Genomic DNA, 19,811 nt, shown 5'->3' on the forward strand with positions numbered 1-19,811 from the left:
GATTCTCTTCTCCCATTACTGCAGAATGTCACAACTGTCACCACAGTTGTAGACAGGCTCACAGCACCAGTTAACTGTTAGTGGCCCTTCCAGTGCATCAGGTTCCTGTGCTACTGTGCTAACTTATCTAGATGAAAGGGGGAGAGCAATATCAGCCTCAAATTCAGAACTCTTTGGTAAGCAGGGAAAAATACAGATAATTAGCTTTGGGGGACCTCGATGTGAAAATAAGCTTCACTGGGGTGTGTTGGGGAGGGAGCTGATTCATGGCCCAGTGTCAGTGCAAGTATTTTCCCCTGCCTAGTGAGCTGTGACTAGGAGAGTCTGAGGTTACTTAAAGTATAAACTCACCGTGCTGCTGTCTTTGAGGGGCATCACAGACATATCCTTCAGACCAAGATTAGCTTTAGACACTCACAGCTCATCTGTCCCAGCTTTAAGAGAGAATGACTCTTTTAAATGCAGTCTGTGGGTCCAAATTCAATCTAAACCTGGACGTTTATTTAAAGTATTGAAATGCAATAAACAGGGCCCTGTAGGCTTGGACTGCAGACGTCGAAGACATGCAAGTCAATTACACTTGACAATGCTGTAATAGCTCCGAGTAAGCGGCACCCCTTGGACCCCCTCCCCCAACCCCCCCGGCTCTGTCACGATGTCGGGGCTTTCAGCCGAGGTGCCAGGGAGCCCAGCGACATCTGCAACACAAAGGAGGCGAAATGTGGCAGCAAATGTACAACTGGGTTCAGCTAAAATGGAGAAAAGGTGGTGTTTCGAGCCATGAATGCGTAGGCAAAATCTGAAGGCCTTCCTCCCTTTTTTTCCCCCAAAATCCCCAGATAAAACTTCTGGAAAGACGGTTCGTATGAGACACTCCCAGGACGCAAGTATAAACCTAGATTCGCGCCCACAGGAGTGAAGGGAGATTTTTCTCCTCTTACCGGTGGGAATGCTAAGGCGTTACAGGATGCGTCCCCACAACTGTCCCGGCTCTAGCAGCTCTTGTTTAAAAGCAGCGGGGCCAAGGTGCCCAGAAGGGACATGGGTTGGCATAGTTTGGCGTGGAAGCTTTATTCCCCCCTCCCAGGCTGAACGGAATGACCCTGATCTCTGCTCCTCGTCCTAACGAGCCCCGAGTCGCCGTGCGGGCGCGGTTCCCGAGGGTCGCGCACGACCGCTGCCGTCCCGCGGGGAACTTGGGTCTGAGGGCTGCTGGGGCAAGCGCTTTGCTTGCGGGGGAAGAGTGCCAAGCTGACGGAGCGAAGAGAGAAGCCCTCTCTCTTTTGGTCGCTTTCCAAGCATTTTTAACAGAGGAAGGATGTAATAACATGCCACGGGCAATAAATCATAGGCTAGCTACTCCCCCCCGGCTCCCCTCCCCCAGCCCCGGCGGTCCCGGCCTCCTCTATAGAGGGAGGGGAGTGGGGGACTCCAGCAGAGCGCAGCAGCAGCCAGGACGAGCAGACCTGTGCCCGCCTCGCGCCCTGCCAGCCACCCAGCATGGACCTCCGAGCCCTGGCTCTGCTCGCCTTTGCCCTGGCCATCATCTCCCTCTCGGAGGGTAAGTGAGCTGTCGGGAAACCGCGCTCTCGCTGCCTGCCGGCCGTCTGCTGCGGGCGTGGAGAGCCCGGCCGGGAGACACGGTCCTGCGGGAATCTCCGCTCTTCCCCCCTCTCCCTTAGTTCGACCGTGCTCCCGGCTCTGGCGCCCGCCGTGGTTCAGCCGTACGCGTCGGGCGGACCCGAGGGATAGCTGTTGGGAACTGGAAGCAGGCAGGCGCTCCCTCCCTCATTCTATCGCTCGCTTTTTCTCAAAAGAAGGGTGGTCAAAGCTGCCCTCTTCACCAAATTCATCCCATATTGAAATCAGCTGGGAGAAGACTTGCGGCAGCGCTCGGCCTGCAGGGAGGTGGTCGGGTTACAAAATACGCGTATCGATTTCTCCTTTAAAAAAAAACAACCCTAAAAGTTACAAGAAACGAGAAACAGGCGATTGTTCGGTTCCTTTTCTGTCCTCTTTCGTGATCTATCTTCCCTCTATCAGGGCACAGATGAGCCTAACTGGCTCGAATTTATCGCGCTTCTGGCGCGGGTGCGCTGAGCGGTTTCGGGAGGGGACGCGGAGAAGTTCACTGACGAGAGCTCTGGGGGAATACGGGCTAGCAGAGGGCGGCATTTGTCACTAAGGCAGAGGCACCGCAGCGGCCCGTCTCGCCCCGCGCCGGGCTCCGCGATCCCGCCCGTCACCCCCCAGTCCCGCTGCAGCCGCAGCTGACCCGCTTGTTCGCCCGCTGCCCGCCGTGGGACCCTCTCAGTGGGGACAGGGCCGGAGACCGCGGCAACCGGCGCCCCTTGTTCCGCATCCCGCGAACAGCGGGGAGCCCAGAACCGCGGGGATCCGAGGCGGGGGGGACATCGCAGAGCAGCCGCTCTCCCCACCTGTGGCGGGGCTGGAACTGTGGGGGGATGTCCTGCCCGAGCCTCTGGGCATCTCCCGAGCCCTCCTTCCACGGCTGTCTTCTCGCCTGGCAGAGATTTGATACCTTTTCTCCCCTCATCGAAAGCTTGATGGATAGGTAATGAGCGCTCTTTCAGACCTTCGCTCCCGTCTCATTTTCCCATCCTGGTGACCGAAACTTGGGTGTTGACCATCCAGAGCGGTAGAAAATGCCCTCCGGTGCCCTCTTTGTTTAGCCTGAAAGAGTTAACTGCTCCCGATAATTTCGCCGATACCTTTCCTCGGTGCTGTCCCAGCAGCAACCCCGTCCCGGTAAGGTACAATCAATGCCGGCACCGCTCAGCGCTGCTCCACACCCGGCCAGGTGGCTCTGGTCCCCGCTGGCGCTGCGGGCTGGGAAGAGAACATGCAGGCAGCGAAGGCAAACCCAGAGGCCGAGGGTGCCAGGGCCAGCCCAGACCCACCGCCACTGGCCCATCGCCCCGCGGAGTGCCTGCATGGCGGAGCTCCCAGCTCCTGGGCGGCCTGTCCCGGCCGGAGGCAGATGCCCAGGAAACCATAGCGGGCTTCCTTCTCCTCTGAGGGCGAGTCTGGGTCAGGAGCGAGCTGGGGTAGCCTGACGGCCCCCCATTAAGGTTGCAATGCGGACTGGGGTGGGGGACCGGGAGCTGCCGGGGATGCAGATGTTTTCCCTCTCCTTCCCGCTGGCAGCTCTCAGGGCCGAGGAGCTGGCGAAGCTGCCCGGCAGAACTTAGCTGGCAGCAAACGGTAGCGGGAGTCTTTTTGGCAGGATAAATGTGTCAGGGACACGGCTACCTGAGTAAGGAAACAGTTTAAAAGGGCCGGACAAATAGCAACGTAAGGAGAGAGTCCCCACCGCCTTGCAGTGAAAAGAGATTTGTTTCCCACTTCTTTACATGTCATGGAGCTCTCTCAACCCTGACCCAGGTGAGGGCTTGCAGGTCTTATCTTTGGCAGGTGAGGAGGGCAGGTGAGCTCTCAATTCTTCCTAGATACCCTGAAATAGTTGTATCTGCCTATCACAGACTCCCCAGGTAAATAGAGCTATTCTAGTCTTAAATTTGCTAGCTTTCTCCTGATACTGACAAATACACCCTTGGATGAACAGGAGTAAAATGATGCTTCTACCAAATATTTTGTCTTTTCATATTCATCCTGCTTACTTGGGTATAGCTTCCCTCTCTGCTCAAGTGCCCAGAGCTTCATAGCCCACACAGCAAGTCATTAACAGTAACTTTGCAGGAGAACTGGCAACTCATTTGTTCTCTTACTGTCCAGTTCTAGTGTGAGTTAGGCAAGGCAGAACCCTATAGAGTGAAATAAGTATTGTCCAGATGCTCTGTGAAGGAGATTTTTATGAGTGCTTTGTCTCTAGAAAGAATCTAGTCTCTAGAAAGAATCACAGTAGAAGTGAGTATTCAGAGCAGCAAAATCAGTCCTTGAATTAGAAAACAGTAAAACTCTTTATTATTAAAAAAAAAAATCTAAAGACCCCAAATCTATAACCCTTTGAACCCTTCTAGCCAAGACCAAAGAGAGGAGTTCCTTAAGAAAATGAGTAAAGAAATGACTCAGTAGCATCTGCCTCTTCTTTAACTTTTGATCATATTAATACATTTTAACCAAATGTGCCAAACAGATAAAGGTCTCAAAAGCTTTATGTACCATCAGTTTCATGAAAACTCATGTTTTTACATAACATTGCAATTAACAGACTATACTAATTTGTCCTACTGAGAGAATGGCTTTAGCTTGTGCTCAGTGTTTGTTAGACATCAGAGAATCCATAGAGCATTGACTTCTGCAGTGCAAATCTGTGCAACCGTTGTCTTAACCAGTTCTACTGTGCTTGGAAAAATTTGTTTCAAATGACAAAAGGAAGAAGTTTGTCTGCATCAAAGTAAGACCAGAAACATCTACCCAAACTATGGCCCCTTCCCCTCCTACTTTAGGATGATAAAATCATGTGTTGGCAAATGGCATATGCATTAGTTTTCCCTGGTTTTCAGCCAAGCTCTTAGAGCTGGAATGCTGGAGGGACAGTGACAAGAGATACTGGTTCCCTGTTGGTGATGCTGAGAGATGTCTCAGTCAGTGTCTGTGCTACTGCTGCCCTAGTGCTCGGTGCTTTCTGGTCAACAACCAAGGACCAGTGAAACAGCCAAGAGATTTTTCTGCTGGAAGGCAAATTATTATTCCACTTGGCATGGGGTAAAAGAGAAATACCAAAGAATGAGGCTTTCCCTCTTCTGTGCTGTGCCTTTCTTGGGTGGGAAACAACTTTGAGACTCATGGACATGTTAGTCATGGTTTAACTTTCTCCTGATTTCAAGTGGAATGTGATCAGAAGTCCCTCTCCCAGTCTCAGACAGGACAGGATCAAATTCTCAAATCATAGATCTGTACAGTTTATCTCTTGCACATTATTTAGGGCAAAGCTTGCTTAAAGTTGGTTGGTACAAGCTTGCAGATATGCTTCCACTGCAGCTGTACTGAGCATTGTTGTATGACTGTATTCAATTTCAGCCTTCCTTTCCAGTACATACTCACTGATGTGTAGCTGTCAGGCAGATATGCTCTGAGAAATCCTAACACCTTTCTGCCCCTGCTTCTACATTAGCAGTAGTCAGTTTAGTGCATGTTTGTGAGGTTCACCCTGCAGTCCTCCTTTCTCATCCCCCTGAAGATGGGATCTTCTTCTCCCATTTAGTAACTCATAGATTATATTACTGTTTGGACAACCATAAAGCTGACAGAAAAAAATCCTCCAATTATGTTAAATTTAAAGTCCAGATCCTGGTGTGAATCTGGAGAAACTCTGTTCCCATTGATAAATTCCTTTCTGTTTGCCCATCTACCTATGAGATCTGATTCTGGCTCATCTCTTGGTAGAGACACTTAGAAAAAAAGAGGTTTCTCTCCTGACAGCTGGGTATTCTCACCGTTATGTGTGGTTTTATATGTGCTAGAGACTGTCACTGGTAAATGTGCAATAAATGCAGATCAGCTGCACTTGAAAAAGCTGTCTCTTTTCTCACCTTTCTAGACAGCAGTTTAGGGATTCCAAGCCTTTCCCTGCTCTTTAGCTCTCCATTTGCCTTTAAGGGAACTGGGTTTATGAGCTGCCAGTGCTCCTGTGTGGCTAAATAAACAGGGCAGCAGATTGCCATGTGGGATATAATCCCTGTCAGATGCAGTTCTGACCATCTACAGCGTGAGCCAGACATGAGGCTTAGGTGTAAGAATTTGATTCATCCCAGAGGCTGAAAACTGCTCCAATGGGAAATTGTTTAAAATCTTAGCTCCTTCTAGACTTCCAGGCGAGGTTTCTGAATTTGCATTTTAGTGTGCTTGGAGCTTTGAAGCTTGAATACAGAGTACACACTGAGTACTTATCAATGTGCACTCAGTTGCCAGTAATTAAATTCTCCCACGGAGAAATCAGGTAGCAGGACTTTATCAGAGGCTGCAGTAAGAGCCAGACTGCTATTCTAAGTTATGCCTGTACATTCATTGATGATTTTTAGCCTGGGGGGCTAAACTTACTGCTGTGCCTTAACCAGTCTGGTGTATATGGAGAGCACACTGTCTGGCAAGGGTCTTTTCAGCTGCTGTTACTTTGCCACAGGGTGGGAGTTCAAAAGATTACAAAGTTCTGCTTAGCCACTGTGGTCTCGCAGCTCCGAATCGCATCTCCCAGTGCAAAAGTCTCTGCTGGGAGTAAAGGTTGTCTGCAGTGGGGAAAGGTCAGTCCCTGGGCCCTGGGAAAGCCTGAAAGACTCGGGGCTTTTCTCTAGCCAGTAAGTCCCCCATGAAAAGCCTGCACCTGAGCCGAACGGTTTTGATTTGAACTCTTTGGAATTCGGGGCTTTCTTCTGGCTACCTTCTAATTTGGCCTGGGGTCAAAATCATTTGACAAGAACAACACTGAGGACAAGTGCCCCCTCTTTTGGTCTTTATCTTGTCTTAATTACCAGGAGCATCCCGGCGCAATGGAGCGGCTCCTTATTCTAATCTCTTCTTTACTTATCTCCATTTTCTCTCCCTCTTCTTTTGTCTTCCAAAATCCCAGGCACCACTATTGAAAGGCTGAGTACTGGAGTAAAAGGATTGTACTGTGAGCTGCGGGCAAATGCTCTCTCAAAGCTCCAGCTTTTCTATTGCATTTTTTTCACCTGCATATTTGGAGGGAGCGCCTATTAGCCCTGGTCTGTGTCTCTGTGCTGCTGATCGGCAGCAAGAGGGAGTAAAGTGTCTTTTCTTTTCCTGTGTCCCGCAGAGAAACCCGTCAGCCTGACTTACCGATGCCCCTGCAGATTCTACGAGAGCAACGTGGCAAGAGCCAATATTAAGCACCTCAAAATCCTCTCCACACCCAACTGCTCCCTTCAGATTGTGTAAGTCTCTTGCTCCTTTCAGCTGGGTGCAAATCTCAGGTGTCAAAAGTCACAGAGCTGGTTCCTGCTTTGGTGGCTGCAATGTGTTCTGTGTCTCATGCCACATTTTCCAATTAATCTCTCCTCTCATGTGTCAGATACAGCTGGACCCAGCTTTACCTCACACAAAGGAGCCCAGCTAGATGTTTCCCAGCTGTGTTCTGCTTTTGTGACCCCCCTGTGACAATGTGACTGTTTCCCCATGGGTATGAGAGCAGGAGTGTCAGGCTGTTCACTGCCATGGATGTGGAGCATCATACCTTGGGCAAAAGACTTTACAGTGGTCTGAGTCTTCTAATGCTCCACTGCTCCTTAGGGAGCCACTCAACAAGCAAAAGAAATTTCTGGATTTTGTCTTGCCTTACACAGGAGGTACGGACCCTAAACATGTGCTGGCCTGGTCTAGGGACACACCAGTCAGTGATTGACTCAGTAAATCACAGAAATTATGAGTTCCCAACAGAAAAGGATCTCTTCAATTTTGTTGAAAAAAAAAAGACCTCACTGATTTTCAGTAAAAAACGAAGTGGCAAATATGTGTGTGTGTTTTTAGAAGGGTCTTTCTGGTTCATTTGTTCATGGGTGACCCCCTCCATCCTCTATCAAAATTCAAAATGAACTCATTTTTATTTATATGATTTTTTTTCTTTTTTAAACCACTTTGAGTGGATCATACACATTTTCTCATGTGTGTTTCTGTGTTAGGATTTGATAGAGGACATTCAAGAAAATGTAAACTTCAGATGAGAAATAATTTCCTTTCACAAAAATGGCAAAACCAGCTGGGATTAACTAATCTCTACCTATAAACCATTTAGAGGCAAGCTTCAACAGTGCAACAAAGTATAGATCTGTGCTTTTGGACAATCAATGGGTGTCCTAAGGGTCCCAGTGCTAAGGCTTATTTTGAATTTTCTGGACTAGTTTAAAGAAAATAACAGTCATTTAAGAAAGGATAGAGCATACCTTTATCTCTTAATTAATGTGGAATCATATTTATTAGAGATAGATAAGAGCATGATATGCAGAAACACAAACAGCTCATGTTCTTGTCCATTCCTGACCCAAATGTGTTCGTTTGCAATGTGATTTAGTGGCACGCAGATCACATGAACCTATAGATATAGGTCTTTTTCTTACTTCATAGAAGTAAGGTATTTAGAATCTTTCTTCCAAATACCCTTGAAACATCATGAGTTCAAACTAAGTCTTTATTGAAACAGAAGCGATATGGAAATCAGAACTATCATGTAAATTTTTCAGCTTGATGTTTTTAAGCACACCCTGAAGTTAGTGGATATGCATTATAAAGTGAAGGTGTGAGTAACTTAAAAGCTATTGTTTTCAGGACTAGAGACACTCAGTAAAATCCTATGGTTCCAAGGAAAGATTTTTTTTTCCCCACAAGTACATTCCTTACACCGTTAAGGGGACTTGTACCTGAACAAAAAGCCTAGAAGTAGGCTTTTATCTTTGCTTCTATTAAAAGTCACCTCTCCAAATCCAGAAATCTCTTTCTCTTCTGTCAATGTGTACTTCTACAAAGCCCACCCTAAATTCTCTGCTTTTCAGTATAGGGAAATTGGCATTTTTATCATACAATTAATTATATCCTAAAGTAGACAACTAAACCAGTTCAGATTAATATTCCATGAAATTTCCAAGACTGTACAAGGAGAAAAGGTTGCCAGACTCAGAAATAAATGTCCAAGAAAAACCAACAAAACCCAACAAAAATAAAAACATCAATGTCTTAATATTAGGTGAGAGGAATTGCATTGCTTGTGGCTTGAGGTTGGTTATGTGTTATTTTGGTTCTGTACCCTGCAAAGTCATATTAAGAGTTTTCAGGCATTGCTAACATCAGCAAATTCATTCTTACTCTCTGTTGCTATTACTTCACTGGAAGTACTCCAGCTTGGCAATGCTGTAAGGAAATATGAATTAAACTCATTCATCTTTATTGGCACAGAGTTTGCAAGACTGGACCTTTGATGCATTTATGTTACAAGTGTGTTGTTCCATAAGTTCATATCAAGGAGCCTTTTTGACCTGTTATTTCTTATGCCATAGTTTTATATACTGCAGATTTCTTTTTATAAAATGGGGGATATCTTGGCTTCCATTCTGCAAAGTGCTTAAAGATGTACTGAACTTACTCCTATGGGCTTTTCCATGAAATTGTTGTTCTTGACCCCTTTTTGTGTAGTAGACTGTTTAAGGGGAAATTTTTGAGTATTTGGGGCAGAAGGTTGGTGTTCTGGGGAATGTGGGAGATGGAAGCACTCTCAAGTGGCCCCTCGAGGGTGAGAACTGCTGGTGCTGGTGAAAAGCTATTTGTACTGCTTCTGTACAAAAGATGCTGATAGCCCAAATGCCTAATTCACAGGAGCTCAAATTAGCTAAACAGCCTGGTGTGGAAATCTCTGCTTGGACATCCAGGAGTAAACCCTCAGGAGGTTTCTGCAATTGTTCCATGGCTGAGTAAATACATTGGGAAAAATTGCCTCTGGCACTATGGTACTTTCAGTTGTCTTTTTGTTTGAAACCTGTTTGTTCAGTCTTGTACAAAACAAAAAGCTTAATGAGATCAGACCCTTTCAGAATATCCAAGAGGTATGGCTTAGTGTCTGTCCTCAAAACCTGAAACTTCAGTTTTGGGTTGAATCTGAAAGTTATTATGAATTAATGCTTTGACATAATGACCTGTATTTTCCACATCACTATTTCCAAATGAAATTTAGCTGCTTTCAGCACTGAACTCTGAACAGACCAGATATGAACCCGATAACTTAGATTCAAATTCTGTACCTGTCCCCATATGCATCCCTCTACGGATCACAAGAATCAGCATTGGAGGAGACAAATGATAGCAGTGCTTTGAAACCAGTATTATTTATAATAGGTACCTCAAGGATGGCAGGATAACCCATCCCCTTCATGAGATGGAGCACTGACACCCAAGTCAAATAAGGAATCTGGGGGTGGGCTGAGGAGCATTGCACACCAGACTCACTCTGACTTTTCTTCTTTGGCAGTGCAAGGCTCAAGAGCAACAGCAAGCAAGTGTGCATTGATCCCAAGTTAAAGTGGATCCAGGAGTATCTGGAGAAGGCTTTAAACAAGTAAGGCAAGAGACAAATGGACTTAACAGCTAATATCCTGAGTTATTAAAGGGTAGAACGTTAAGGGCTGGCTTGTCTCATGTGGACAAAGTACTCTTGGAATGAGATTGTTTTGAAGATGTGCTTGGAGTTGACCTAGTCTATATTAAAATAACAGCCTCTAGTATATCCTAAATGTTAAACTGAGTTTTGCAAGGGGTTGAGGCAAAATCTATCATAATAAGTCTGTTTTGGGGTCCCCAACTCATCCTCTTTTTTAAAAAAAAACTGTTCTCCCAAGGAAAATGCTTCCTTTATTCCCCCTCTTTCCCAGGCCAAACTACAGTTAGTTCATAACCTTTATTGTCCCAGTTCCTTTGAAGCCCCTTCTCCATGTCACACTAGGGGTCTGTTTGCACAGGCAGCTGAGGCTGAGAGCATCTTGGTGCTAAAATTTGTTTCTCTATGAGCCAGTGTGAATTGCTATTAACATTGGCCAAGCTGAAATGTGCTGCCATGAAAAAAGCTCTTCCACAAGACAAGGGGAAAACCAGCCATATTTGGTAAATTCCAATTTAGATTTTAACATAGATTTTAAAATGTATTTTTATTCCCCTTGAAAGCGGGTGACTGGCTACTCTGAGGTGGACCCAGACTATATCAGTTCAATTTTACAGTGGGCAAGAGCAGCACAGAGAACATTTCCATGCTGAGGGAGGGCTCCAGTCTTCCTGGAATGGAAGCTGAGATAAGTGATGGTACAAGCATTTCCCTGCTTGCCTAGAGCCCTGGGCTGTGGTAGATATAGAAGTGGCATTTTGGACAGCAAGCCTGCCTGTGCACTCAGTATCCCCCCACCCTCGCCACCGTATTCCCACCCCTCAGTAACCTTGCTGTAACCATGCTCAACCTTGTTCTCCCTGCATCAGTAGGGTAAAGGCAGGGCTGGAATCCAGTCATTTGCAAAAGCAATGCATTCTTGAAGAAATGTTAGGATGCGTATTGCCCCAGGGAAGATGTGAGGCAGTATGGGTAGCTGAATGCCCTCAAGTGTTTGCTTTGTAAATGCATCTGCCAAACAACAGGTAGAATTAAAAAAAAAAAAAAAAAAAAGTCTTTGTTCCCTTGTATTTTTACAATAAGCAAGAGGGTAATGCTACAAGAAACATAGCTATTCTCCCATGTGGCCCTTTTGGGATCACAGTGGAGCCAAGAGTGAGAAGGAGGCCAGATAATAAACTGTGATTCCAGCCCTGAGAGCTCTTCCCATCTCATCTGATGCTCCATACCTTCTTTGCTGCCAACATTCATCCCTCTTGTCCTTTGGGCAAATTCTCTGCAGAGGCAATCCAGGTTAATGCTGCCAGGATGGTTTTGAATAGAAGCACAACTAAACACAAGACCAGGAGGTGGCCCATGCTGACTACCCTAGGGGTTTGAGCAACTTTGTTTTCCAACTTGGGAAAATCCTCCAGCCCCTGCCTAAGTTTCTCTTTGCTCTGACCCCCAGTGAAACATTTGGTGCTGTTCATAAGACCTGAAAGTTAAGAGGCACTTGAGAAATTTGTGGGGCTGGGCAAATGTGATTATGTGCTCAGCTCCTGCCTGCCTAACTTAGGGGAACAATTCACCTGGAATATGTTCTGCTCTCACTACCACAAGTGAAGATCTGGGGCCAGTTCTACAGAAACTAGTGAGCCCGTTCCTGGTCTCTAGTCAGATTCTGGGCTTTTTTACCTAAAGCTAATCCAGAAGCAATTCTTCTAATGTGATGAATTTCATCCTCGTTTCCATTGAGTAACAGAAGAAAATTCCATCCCAGCTCCATGAAATAAGATGACAGGAAGCATATATCTCTGCCACCTGATCCTGTAATCCTGGCATTGTTTTTATATTCCAACTAGTAATGTTAGCACCAGCAGCATTTTCATGCTCCAAAGACAGTTAGGGCTCTGTCTGTAGCATTTTCACAAGGCGTGTTTTTGATATATTTTAGTGCACAAGCTTTGACTTCTTGAATGAAATGTACTTTGAAATATATTTATAGCGCATCAAACAATTCATATATTTGAATTGGAGCCATATGAATGTTGGTAGTTTAAAACATGGATATCCCTCTAAACTACTAACAGCTTGTAAAATAAATATATAGAGATCTATGAATGTTAATGTAGCTGTCAATTTAAATTAGCCATACATTATATTTTTTCACTTGTACTGAAACTGTATGAAATGTGACATTACCCTATATGCACTAGCAATAAAATGGCTAAATGTTTCATGTTATGAAAACCCAATTGTACATGGGAATTTATTTTTCTGGAATAAAATCAATACGTTTTGTAGAAAGAGCTCTTGTAATTGCTTAAGTAAAATCCAAACTGTCAAGACATCTTAATCTCTACCAGTGCTTCAATAAGAGAGTATCTTCTGTGTACCAATGTGCAGCTAAAGGCATGGAGAAGTTCATTGAACATAATAGTCCAATACAGCTGATTGTGAAAAAAGAGATAGTTTTTAGTAGGGAATAATTTTGCTCACTAATTCTGCTTAGCCTTTAATATTGCTTTATATTCATTGCATCTCCATGTAATATACACATTTATGAGGCATCAGTAAAATACATTCAGGCTATCAAGAATTCCAGTTCTTTAAAAGGCTTTAAAAATCATTGTGCATCTGCTGTGTTAAAGATCATTCAACATTCATCCATTTTATAGACAAGGTCCAAATCAGTCCTGCCTTGAAATAGCTAACAAACCCCTTATCACTTCCATGCAATCCCAATCATCATTTACAGCACATTGTCTGCCTTTTCTTTCTCCCTTTATGAAAGGATATGTAAAATCAGGCTCTTGCAGGGTCAATAGAGCCCAAAACCAGAGACCAGCTTGTCTGCTGTCAGGTTAATGTAGTCCCACCCTGGAACTTCCCACAGTCTGAGATGCTGGAGTCCATTAAGTTCAGGGGCTACTGCTGGCACAGACAAGAGACCTGATGGATCTGGAGAAGATAACAAAGCCATATAGGAAAAACCTTTCTCTTGAGCCCACTGGGAGAAAAGAAATTCCCAACTTCTGGGGGCTGCCTGTGATGGGAGCCAAGCCCTGCTGCTGCCTTCCTACACGGTGTTTGTTAACCCTGGTGTAGCAGCTCTTTCTAATTTCAAACCTCTTTTGTAAATAAGGGTTGAAATACAAGTTGCCAAAACAACTGCCTCTAGGTACTCCTCTCTGTGTGTGCTGGGTGAATGCCCCACATGCTGGGGGACAATGCAGATGACTTGTTTTTACAGGCTTGTTTTAAGGCAACGGATGTCCACAAATCCCTTAGCATATCCATATGTTCTTGTTGATGTCAATGGGAATTCTGGGTGGGAAGTCAGAAATCCAGCCCCACTCTGCTTTCATTGTACCTCAGGGGGTACTGTGCAGATGAAGGCTCCTGGCCGACAAATTCAGGCAGGCACTTGGGGAGGCTTTGGTGGTTTGGGGAAAAGAGTTGTTTTGGCCTCAGAATTTACAAATGTCCTATACAATGGCACTCTCATTTGCTTAGTGTTCCTCTGAGGCAGAGGGAACATAAAAGGGGATGTTATCATTTGCACACTGACAGTAAAGTGTGCAGGGGCCATAGGATAAATGTTAATAAGGCCTTAGTATATGGATAATTTATGGCAGTCTTTTTGTATTTTTCTTTTAATTTAGACCACGTCATCGCACTCATAAAAAAAAGCAACAGAAGAAACGGGGCCCACTCTGCCCTTCCCGTGCAACACCACTAAAGTCTCCAGGGAGAAAGAATGGTAGGAGGCATAAGTTTCTGAGCTGGGATACCTCAGGTTCTAGTCCCTGCTCTTCAGCTGACCATCCCATGTGACCTTGGGCAAATATAGCCTATCCAGACCTATCTCCATTTCCCCCCATATTTGTTAAGGATAACATCTATACCTGCCCTGCAAAAGAATATTACATAGATAGAACTCTTTAAAAAGGGGAAAAATCCAGCCACAACAGAAGTGGGAAATTTTTCCCATATTTACAGATGGGAAAATGGACAGTCAAAGAGGCCAAAATAACTCCAAACCAAAGCCAATGTGAAAAGCAGGGTAAAGGTTGGTCTGGAAACCCTATTTTTTTTAGCTGGCCATATTCCTCCAATACCAAACTGTCAGAATTAAATTATAAATAACAGCTGTGAATTTATCACTGGTGGTTTTTAATGACAAATGCAGCACTGGCTGGTCACAACATGATTTGATGCATTTGGGACTGGTTGACACCTCTTCTATGGGAGATGCTAGGCCAGAGACTGGAGTTAGATGTGCCAGTGCTCTGGATGTCACAGCTATTTTTTTCTCACCAGCATGGTGTGTCCTGCCTTTCTGCAAAAATAGGGTTACTGTTATGAGATACTGGAAAAGATATATTCAAAGAGGAAAGTTTTACCTGTAGCTTATGCCTGGATGAATTTTCTGAGGCTACCTTCACTGAGAATAACCACTGAGAATAGGTCACACAATCTTAGCTGTCTGGCAAGCATTGAAAGGGATGTTTGTTCTGATCCTGTAGACCAGACAAGACATACTGGGACATGAGGGTTTTTTAATTCCTGGTGTTTACCCTTTGGTACTTGTAACTCAGCCTTCATGACCTCATCAAGACTGCAAAAGGCCAATCAGCCTGGAGCAGGAGTACAGATTCACTTCAGACAAATCCTGCAGGGCCCCGGCACAGACTGGTTCCTCGTTCTGACTGAACCCTGCACACAGTACACTTGCACTTTGCTGTGATGCTGAACCCACCACTGCCCCCAGTTACCATGCTCACACTGAGTATGGGAGACTCAGTTTGTCTGCTTTTTACCCTGAGCTCCCTACCTCTGTGCTTAACACCTCACACATTTACTGTGCAGCATGTGGGTCCCTGTCAACCCTCCTCTCCCTGGGCAGCTGGGGACACCGAGGCCACAAGGATGGCTCCTGGCTGGGCAGAACACTCAGAGGACTCTGCCCTCCTGTCACTCTGTGATGGGAGCTGAGCACCAACAAAAGCAGAGTATGGGCTGTCCTCTGTGTTCCTCCATCCTCACAGAGACCTGGCACCCTGTGGAGCTTCAGTCCATGATCTCCAGCAGAGCTGTGGGGTAGGGACAGGCAGAGGAGGCATTCCCAGTGCCACTTGCTGCACTACTGGGGCTGCTCACAAATGATTAATCACTCCTTTCCCTGCTGATTTTTTTTTTCCCCCAAGTCTCTTTGCTCACTGATAATTCCCTGCTCTGGCTTGAAAGTCCAGAATAAACTTCCTAGCCAGTCTACTTCTGTGTTAGCTCTGAACACCTTACTAACTATGATGAGCACAACTTGCTCAAAATAACTCCCACTGCTGGGTTTGCCCTGCTGGGTCCCAGTAGCTCCTTGTGGAGAACTTCCCTGAAAATGTTTGACAAATACTGGTTGGAGGGGCTGCAAAAAAAATAAAAAAAGCCTTTGGGTTAGTCCAGGCACAGATTTGCTGTTTCACTAGGCCTGATATCAAAGCTTTTGAAAGAAACCTTAATAGTATTTCACTCTGTTCTTCATCAACAGGAGGTTCAAGATGTAAGAGGCAAGCATTGTAAGCCGTCTTCAGGATTTCTTACTGTAGGATCCAGGGAGCAGATAACCAGTATTAGGGAATGAAAGCATTTCACTGTTATAATGCAGCACAAAAGCAACGCTTCATGCATTTCCAAAAGTGTTTGGTTTGGTCTTTTGGGATTTTTTGTTAAGTGATTTTTTTTTTTCTTTTTTTGTGTGTGTTGGTTGGTTTTTGTTTCTCTTTTTGTTTTTAGATTTGGCCAATTTGTTGTTTGCTGATTTTTTGCTTTCACAGTGTTATTTTTATATACGAAGATGTACTATTTGAGAAAAATATGGTTTTATACAGGTTTATTACCTAGCACTGAGGGCAAATATGAATTTAAACTAACATTATGTTATTATGTAATATCTTATTTCCTTTGTTATGTAGAGGTCCTGCTTTATTTAACTTTCATTTGGTTCATGCAAGTCTCCTGGAGTTTTAAACCTAGAAGGACATGAACTGTACAGTGCAATGATATTGTGTAACTAGTGGAGTTACCTTGCCTTCAGAAGTCATCAAGGCCAAGAACATAGGAAGGCTGCAAAGCATCAGACATTTATGAAAGTGGACAGCATTACCATAGGTGGCATTTACAGGTGTCTTGTCTGAGGGATTAAACACAAGGCTACAGGACTAAAGTCCTCCTCTAAAGGTCTGAGACCTTGATGACAGCTCTGAGCACCTGGGTCAATGCACATTTGGTATTGCAGGGTGCTAGTACTTGGTAGTAGTTGTGTTGTGTTAGGAGCCACAACACTGATCTGGTGTCACCTGGCATTTCCTATGTTCCTGCGTTTCTGATGAGAAATTTTAGCACAAAAAGAAATGGGTTATTAAAGGACTAATCAAATGACCATGTTGCAAGTTGCTGTAGGAGTCAGATACACTGACATGCACCAGAGGTCTCTTCCCACCCATCCACAGGAGGTCTCCAGCTCACCAGGATAGCTTTGCACTGAAATAGATGGAGATTCAGCCGTATCACCCTTCACCAATGACACTGTAGCCTCAGCTACTGAACTGTCCCATATCCCTGATGGCAGTAACATCTGTGATTGCTTTGGAGATAGCTAGAAGAGGATGTCTGGCCATATTTTGGAGAAGAAAAATGCCTGGGGCAAGAGAGGGTCTTCCCAGTTTTGTGGAAATTAAGGTCAATACTCACCATTCACGAGCGGTCATGGCCCTGTTTTCTGGAGAAGATAACCCCTGGAAATTTCCTGTATAAAATCCACCCTAGGACAGGTACTACTTCTTGCACCAATGCCCTCTCTCAGCCAGAAATTTCATTCTCCTAATTCCCACCTGTATACACGTCATTTTTGTGATGTAGTGTGTGGAAAGACACCTACAGTGCTGCAATAATCATCTTATGCTGAGCATTGGGATCCAGGGGGGAGGCAGATTTGTACAGCATAATGTTTGTGTTTGTATGAATCTGAGTATTGTAAACAAAAAAAGAGTTGTAAGATGCTAATTTTTTTTTAAAGTGGTATTCTTCAAAAGGAATCTTCCCTGCAGCCTGTGTCAGAAACACTGAGAGGGGTGTTTCACTAAGCATTTTTTTTTTTTTGTGGCAGGCATATTTAATGCCAAAGAGGCACTTTGGCTGGCCAGCAATGACCTTATTTCCATGTGGAATAAGGTAAAAGTCTTGTAAGGATTTTGCTCTCTGCAAAAAAATCCAGCACCAAATGTTTCCGTTGGGACAACATCACCTTATTTGCTTTAAAGTAGAAAACAACTTGCTGTGCCTACAATATATGTGTGACTTTTACATTCCTTCTGTTGTTATCATTACCAGCCTGGTGCTTTAAGTATATTATGTTTCTGTTTCAAAAGGTCTGCTACCACTGTATTTGTCTAGAATTGGAGTATTGATTTAATGAGAGTAGGATCAGATCCATGGTTATAAGGGTAAAGACAGAAAGAACTTGAAAGAACTTTTCTGAGAAAACTAGAGTGTCTTGTATCTGCCCTGCACTGTACTTAATATCCTAGGGTTCATCTCCTGTCCTGACACATACACCTGTAGTTGCCAGTGGTTTGCCAGAGGCAGATGTGTAAGTGTTAAAGTCATGAAAGACTTTGGGAAAGTGTGGAAGGATCTCAGTTCTGACATAGACATGGAGCTTGTCCTTCTCCCCCAGGAAGGTGCGTTCTTCACACATACTTCCCATCAAAGGGCAGGTTGAGGTCTGATCGATACCCATTGGAGTAAGCAAAAAATTAAATAAACTTGTGATTTTGATTCAACAGTGTACCTTGCTACCAGTGATAGAGGCCATGAAGAGTTTGTGTCTAGGGGACACGTGCTTTCCAATGGAAAGATGGGGTGGGTAGACGTGACCACACAACCTTGCCGGTGCTCTGCTCCAGTCCTCATTACCAGGGAGTGCATCTGGGGTCAGCACCAGCAGGGAACGGTCTCTGGGCACGGGCCAAGCTCACACTGCAGCTTGAGCAAATGAAATACTTTGGACAGAAGCACTGAGGTGGGCAGAGTTGGAACCCAGGGTCCCAACCTGGGACAGGATAGCCAGGTAGAGGAGGGACTGCTAGAAAAGGGGTCACCTGTCAACCTTCTGGGTGTACTGCAGAGGTAAACCTGCTAAAGGAAGGTTATTTGTTCTTGGGAGAAATGCATGAATAGCAGCAGGAAGGAAAGGGATTCCATGCAAGGCTGGAGAGCATTTACAGCCAGGTGGTGGCTCTCTGGTTGCCTTGTGGGGTGTCTGTGTCTGACATTTCTTTAAGAATCACAATGGGACCTGTGCCCTGACAACGCTGCATGGGTGTTGATTCACAGCTCCTGTAGGTGAGACCACTCAGGAGATGGGTCTGCTCCTACGGGCTCTCCTGTGAACACCTTTCAGTCTTAGGAGACTGAGAAGCCATTTGGGGACAGCATGAGATTTTCCTTTCTGCCTTTAAATGTTGACCAAAGACCAAGTCAGGGGAAAAAAGTGGGGGGAGATGAGTGTGATATAGGGACCACATGTGAAAAGAAGGAGGTAAAAGAGGTAACACCACTGAACTGGTGTTAAAAAAACAGTTTCCATAAATGTGAAATTGTCATGTGTGGTGTTTTCAAAGTGCAGCTGTTAAATCCTAAAGTTAAATTACCTTTTTTTGTTGTTTTGTTTTGGTTTTTTGTTTTTTTTAGTAATAGATAGTATTTATTGCTGTGCCAATTTTTATTTATACTTGCTTCTTGTATGTATGTATTAATATTTTATTTGAATTCTGCCTGAGGAAGGATGAAGGGTGTCTTTCTGATGTGTTTTTACTTGAGGTGTTTCAGTAAAGTTGACTTCATTTTGTAATGAGGGCTATATTTGAAGCTAAATATGCACATTTTGTTGAAAATGCAGTTCCTATAGAAGTTTCTGTTGCTATTTTCCCTTTGATAGCATCTAGAGGGTCCTTTTCTTGGCAACTTGTTTTGAGTGATGTAAGCAGGGGTTTATAGTAAGCAGGGGTTTCTGAAAAATCATCTAAACCTAAAATATGGACTTTTGCCTTTACCAACATCTCACCAAGATGAACTTTGTCTGCAAATGTGAAACTCTGGTGGCCACAGAGGAGAAAATACATATCATGATGAAAGGGCTGCATGAACCTCCCATCTTCCACTCCTTAAGAACTTAGTGTTGTCAGAATGTGGTAAATACTGTACTTTATACCTTTATTAAGTAAAAAGTGTCTTCCCAAATAATGTGAAAAGGGTTTTGTATTTGTGTTCCTGTAAGGCAGCTTTTATGGAAGAGTTATATTATGCTTTTAAAATTACTCTTTTCATAAAATATTTTGAAAATAAACACTTCTATATTGCTGTAATTTCTCCCATAAATCTGTATGCACTTAAAATTTTCCTAATAAAAATATCTAACTAAATGAAATTACTTCCTTTTAATTTTTTTTTCTCACATGCAAACAGCTAAAATCTTCACATCAGAAAAAACATTCAATGTAGTTTAAGTGTCCATTTTCAAGGATGCTTCCATGTAGCCCCATGGACTCGGATTCTGCAGGGAACCTGCACTGAAGTGCCCACAGGATTTGTCAGGGAGCATCAGCCTAGCAGTTTAAAATGTACCTTTCAAAAGGAAAGACTTAACCATTTGCTCCCTAAACAAAAGACCAAATTTTTTTTTTTTTTTTTT

General features: G+C 44.4%; 1 protein-coding gene across 2 annotated transcripts; it reads left to right on the forward strand.

The window, feature by feature from the left end:
• The first annotated feature begins 1,405 nt into the window (after positions 1-1,405).
• CXCL12 (C-X-C motif chemokine ligand 12) lies at positions 1,406-19,547 on the forward strand. 2 transcript variants are annotated; one of them, XM_071748776.1, is made up of 5 exons: positions 1,406-1,561; positions 6,758-6,875; positions 9,953-10,039; positions 13,726-13,823; positions 15,609-19,547. In XM_071748776.1, exons 1-5 carry the CDS (start codon positions 1,501-1,503, stop codon positions 15,638-15,640), a joined length of 396 nt encoding a protein of 131 aa, XP_071604877.1. In that variant the 5' UTR covers positions 1,406-1,500; the 3' UTR covers positions 15,641-19,547. The 2 variants fall into 2 exon arrangements, with proteins under 2 accessions (XP_071604877.1, XP_071604878.1); XM_071748777.1 differs by lacking the exon at positions 13,726-13,823.
• The last annotated feature ends 264 nt before the right edge of the window (positions 19,548-19,811 follow it).

This window comes from Heliangelus exortis, chromosome 7, assembly GCF_036169615.1.
Source record: "Heliangelus exortis chromosome 7, bHelExo1.hap1, whole genome shotgun sequence".
NCBI lineage: Eukaryota > Metazoa > Chordata > Aves > Apodiformes > Trochilidae > Heliangelus > Heliangelus exortis.